The following is a 3,930-nucleotide window of genomic DNA, read 5'->3' on the forward strand; positions in this document are numbered from 1 at the left end:
ACCCTGCTGACAACACTCGTATTTCCTTAACGCGGTTACTCACGTAAGGATTCTTACTATTATTGTTTTTAACCCACTGTAGCACTGCCTCATTATCTGACCATACCACTGTTTCTTCAAAGTGGATGTGGCTTAAGGCCTTGATCAGATAATGAGCCAATCTTACACCTAGCAGTAAGGCTGTTAATTCCAGTTGTGGCAGTGATCTTTTCTTTAAAGGTGCCACTCTGGCCTTTGATGTGAGCAAATTGGCTTGCCCATTTGAGACCAGGTAAGCTACTGTACCATAAGCCTTTCCTGAGGCATCACAAAATACATGCAGCTTAATTGGTTCTTTTTCATTTACTACTGTGTTCCGAGGGAACTTGACAACTCTAGGATACTTAAATCTTTCACTAACCCTTGCCATTTTTCTTGTAAGGTAGGTGTTAGAAGATCATCCCAGCCTATCTTTTGTTGCCAACATTCCTGCATTATCAACTTTCCATTAATTAAGATTGGACTTAATAGTCCTAATTGGTCATAGGGTTTGCTGACTTGTGATAGAAATTTTCTCATTGTTAAGTTAGTGGTATCTGGCTCCACCGACTTGATTGTCAACTGATCTGTTGTCGTGTTCCATTGGACACCTAGTACCTTTGTCATCTCGGGTACTTGGTAGTCAGGAAATTCAGTTGCGATCAGTTGATTTAATTTGTCATTGTTGGAGACCCAAGACTGGAGAGGCATATTGGCTCCCATTAATTCTCGATTGGCCTCATGGTATATGTTCAACAGTTTACTTTCACTGTTGGTTGTTCCCTGAAAATTATCCACATACAAGTTTTTACTAATTTCCATCTTGTTCGGGCTATTGGACTTCTTCAAGAGCGTATCTAAGGTAGCTTGAAGCAGAAATGGTGAAGAAGTTTCCCCGAACAAGACGGACGCAAATCTGTAAGTGATTAATTCACTGTTCGAATCGTTAGGATCCTTGATCCATAGAAACTTTGTGTAGTTCCGGTCTTCCTCTTGAAGACCTACCCTAAGAAAAGCCTTGCTGATGTCGGCCGTATATGCATAAGTCCCAATACGGAACTTTAACAGCACGTCGTAAAGCCTTTGTGTCAGGCTAGGGCCAGTTTGAAGGCAGTCATTTAACGAAACACTACTCTGCCTCGTCTTAGCGCTGCAATTAAATACTATCCGTAGTGGGGTAGTAGCAGAATTTTTCTGTACAGGATGGTGTGGCAGGTAGTGTCCTTCCTTTGGGTTATCATTTGCAACAACTTCGATAAATTTGTCATCGAGTTGCTTCTGTATTATTTCATGAAACAACTTCAAGTTCTCAGGTTGTCTATGTAAGTGCAACACCTGTGATCTTAATTGGTTTTGTGCCATAAAATGGTTGATGGGTAGCTGAGGGTGAATCAGCTTCCATGGTAACCTGACCCAGTATTGATTATCTCTGTAGATAACTGAGTCCAAGTATTGTTTGTAAGTCCAGTCATCATCTGGGCTAGGTTGTTCAGGGACAATGCCGAGAGTTGCCAGGTCCCATAACTTATGTACAGGGGGATCAAGCTCATCCTCGGACATGTCTCTGAGTTGCAGAGGAGACCGTTCTCCTAGTCATGCAACCATTACTGGGTTGGCATGTTGGTGGTCTACAGGTGCGGGTTGTTTTAGCCGTAAAACTGGGCCTGTTAGCAAATAACCACCTGCAGATGATAACACGCTCATACCTAGTTTGTCTTCTTTGCTTTTGATAAACTTATGGAAGACATCTGATCCCATAAGGATTCCAATATTGGAAAGGTTGTCTGATGTGATTTTATCAGCCAAATGAATTCCCTTTTCTTCCAGGAATATGACTGTTGTTCTTAAACCATATACATACAGGTCTGTTGGGAATCTATCTACTACCAGAGCTTGCATCTTAAGGACATATCCTCCTAAACGTACTTTGGGTTGTACTACTCTGAAGACTCGGGCTCCTGAGCCAGTCAGGAATCCTGCTATGTTTATACGTGTCTCTTTTACAGGTGTAAGTTTCAGTGCATCTACCAACTCCTTTGATTTAAAGGTCATTTGGGATCCTTGATCAAATAATCCACATACGGTGGCTTTGAACTTTCCATTGTTAATGATCAATTGTGCAGTAGGTAGAGCTGATTTATGATCAGACCTTGTTGAGAAGACACTTAAGTCAGGTAACACAGTACAAAGCTGTACTGAAGTGGTAGTTCCTTCCTCCTCCTATGGTTTGGCAGACTTTGTACTTGAGTCCCCACAAAGTGCTGTATGGTGTTGACCCTTATGGCACTTATTGCAGGTGCGTATTTGAGTTGTACAGGTGTCGGGATTATGTGCCCTTATACACTTGGTATATTTACGTAACTCCTTGAGTCGTTTTATGCGTGTAACATGATCGGGGTAAAGTTTGCAATAGTATATGGAATGTGGTTGTCCACAGAACACACATGGTTTCCAGACGTTAACAGCATCTTGAGGAGTCACCGATTTGGGTGACGCATTAACTGTAGGTTTGGAGGGACCAACTGCACATGTGCCCACACTGCCTTGTTTCCACTTTGGGGAGGGGGAAGCTGTTTTAGATTTGTTTGGAGTACTGTTTGTACTCTGTTGTTTACTATTAGTAGTAGACGAAGGTTTAGATGTCGCTTTTCCATCTGGGTTAACTCTTTGTCGTTCTATGATGGTGTGTAACCCTTCTGTAATCTCCTTTACAGTCAGAGAAGATTTATTATATAAGACAAACAACTTATGCAGTATGTCACTGGGCAATTTGCGTTTCATAATGACTTGGATTATCCAGTCTAACTCATCTAAATTTACTTTATTTTTAAGTGCCTTGAGCAAGGACTCAAGCTCCAATCTAAAGGCTTGGAGTGAGTCTGCTGTATTAGTGGGAGGGTTAATGTCCAACAGCTTCTGGGTTAGAAGTCTGATAGTCCTTTCTGGCTTAGCATAATTATCCTTAAGGAGCTGTAGGGCATTGTCATAACCGTCATCAGTGAAGGTCAGATTACAGACCACCTGTAATGCTTCATCCATTAAGGCACTTTGCAAATATTTAAATTTTGTCGTCTTTGGTACATTGGCATCGGAATCCACAGAATCGACAAATTTGTTCCGGAAGTTGTCCCAACTCTCATCCTCTGTACCAGAAAAAGTTGGGAGACTGAGTGATGGCAATTTGACTTCTGGTGGTGTCTGGTTTTGGGAAGCTGTGGCTGCAATATTAGTATTGTCCTTATGTGTAGTTATTATATCATCAAAGTTGTAACTTTGCAAGCATTGCATCTTCATAATCTGAGTTTTCTTGTACTACATCGTTCATTGCCTCTACAGTGACGTTCGTTAGGTTGAGGACATCTTGATATTTTATTATTTGTTGAAGCACATGCTGATATTTGATCTGTGCAACCTTATAATAGTTTTCCAGTGCTGCATAATTAACTGGAGTTTGATTACTTAAGTCCTCACATTTTTTAATCTGTCGTGTTAAGTGGCCCTTCATGCCAGTGAGGGTCACTTTTACATTTTTGGCAGTAGACATCTTGGACGTACTTGCTAATCGTGTGGACTTTGACTTGGACTATTTCTGCCACTTGATTTAGTAGAGCCACTAGTTTCTGAACTAGAGCTGCTTATAATTTAAAATATACACTATATAATCATACACTCTATAATTTGAGTGGTAAGCCTGCATCAATGCTGGAATTCCTCAAGTTAGCCCTTCTTTATCACTCTTGGTTAAGACAGAGACACAGGTTAACACTCAAAGGTGAAATGATTATAGTTAAATTATGACTATAGTTATGGTAATATCATGTTGACAACACAACTCAGGTTGTCATAAATACTGCATAAAATATGTGCTTGCTAGGTTATAATATATGTTCAACTCTAGACAAGTGTAAATTC

General features: G+C 40.6%; 1 protein-coding gene across 1 annotated transcript; it reads right to left on the reverse strand.

Moving 5' to 3' along the window:
* Positions 1-2,238: 2,238 nt before the first annotated feature.
* On the reverse strand, positions 2,239-3,312 carry LOC138373235 (uncharacterized). Its single transcript, XM_069339273.1, has one exon. It carries the CDS (start codon positions 3,310-3,312, stop codon positions 2,239-2,241), a length of 1,074 nt encoding a protein of 357 aa, XP_069195374.1.
* Between the last annotated feature and the right edge of the window lie 618 nt (positions 3,313-3,930).

The sequence above is a fragment of the Procambarus clarkii genome, chromosome 41 (genome assembly GCF_040958095.1).
Source record: "Procambarus clarkii isolate CNS0578487 chromosome 41, FALCON_Pclarkii_2.0, whole genome shotgun sequence".
In the NCBI taxonomy this organism is placed as follows: Eukaryota; Metazoa; Arthropoda; class Malacostraca; order Decapoda; family Cambaridae; genus Procambarus; species Procambarus clarkii.

Excerpts from the sequence above, each read along its gene's own strand:
- LOC138373235 (XM_069339273.1), bottom strand. The coding sequence starts at position 3,312 with ATGAAGATGCAATGCTTGCAAAGTTACAACTTTGATGATATAATAACT.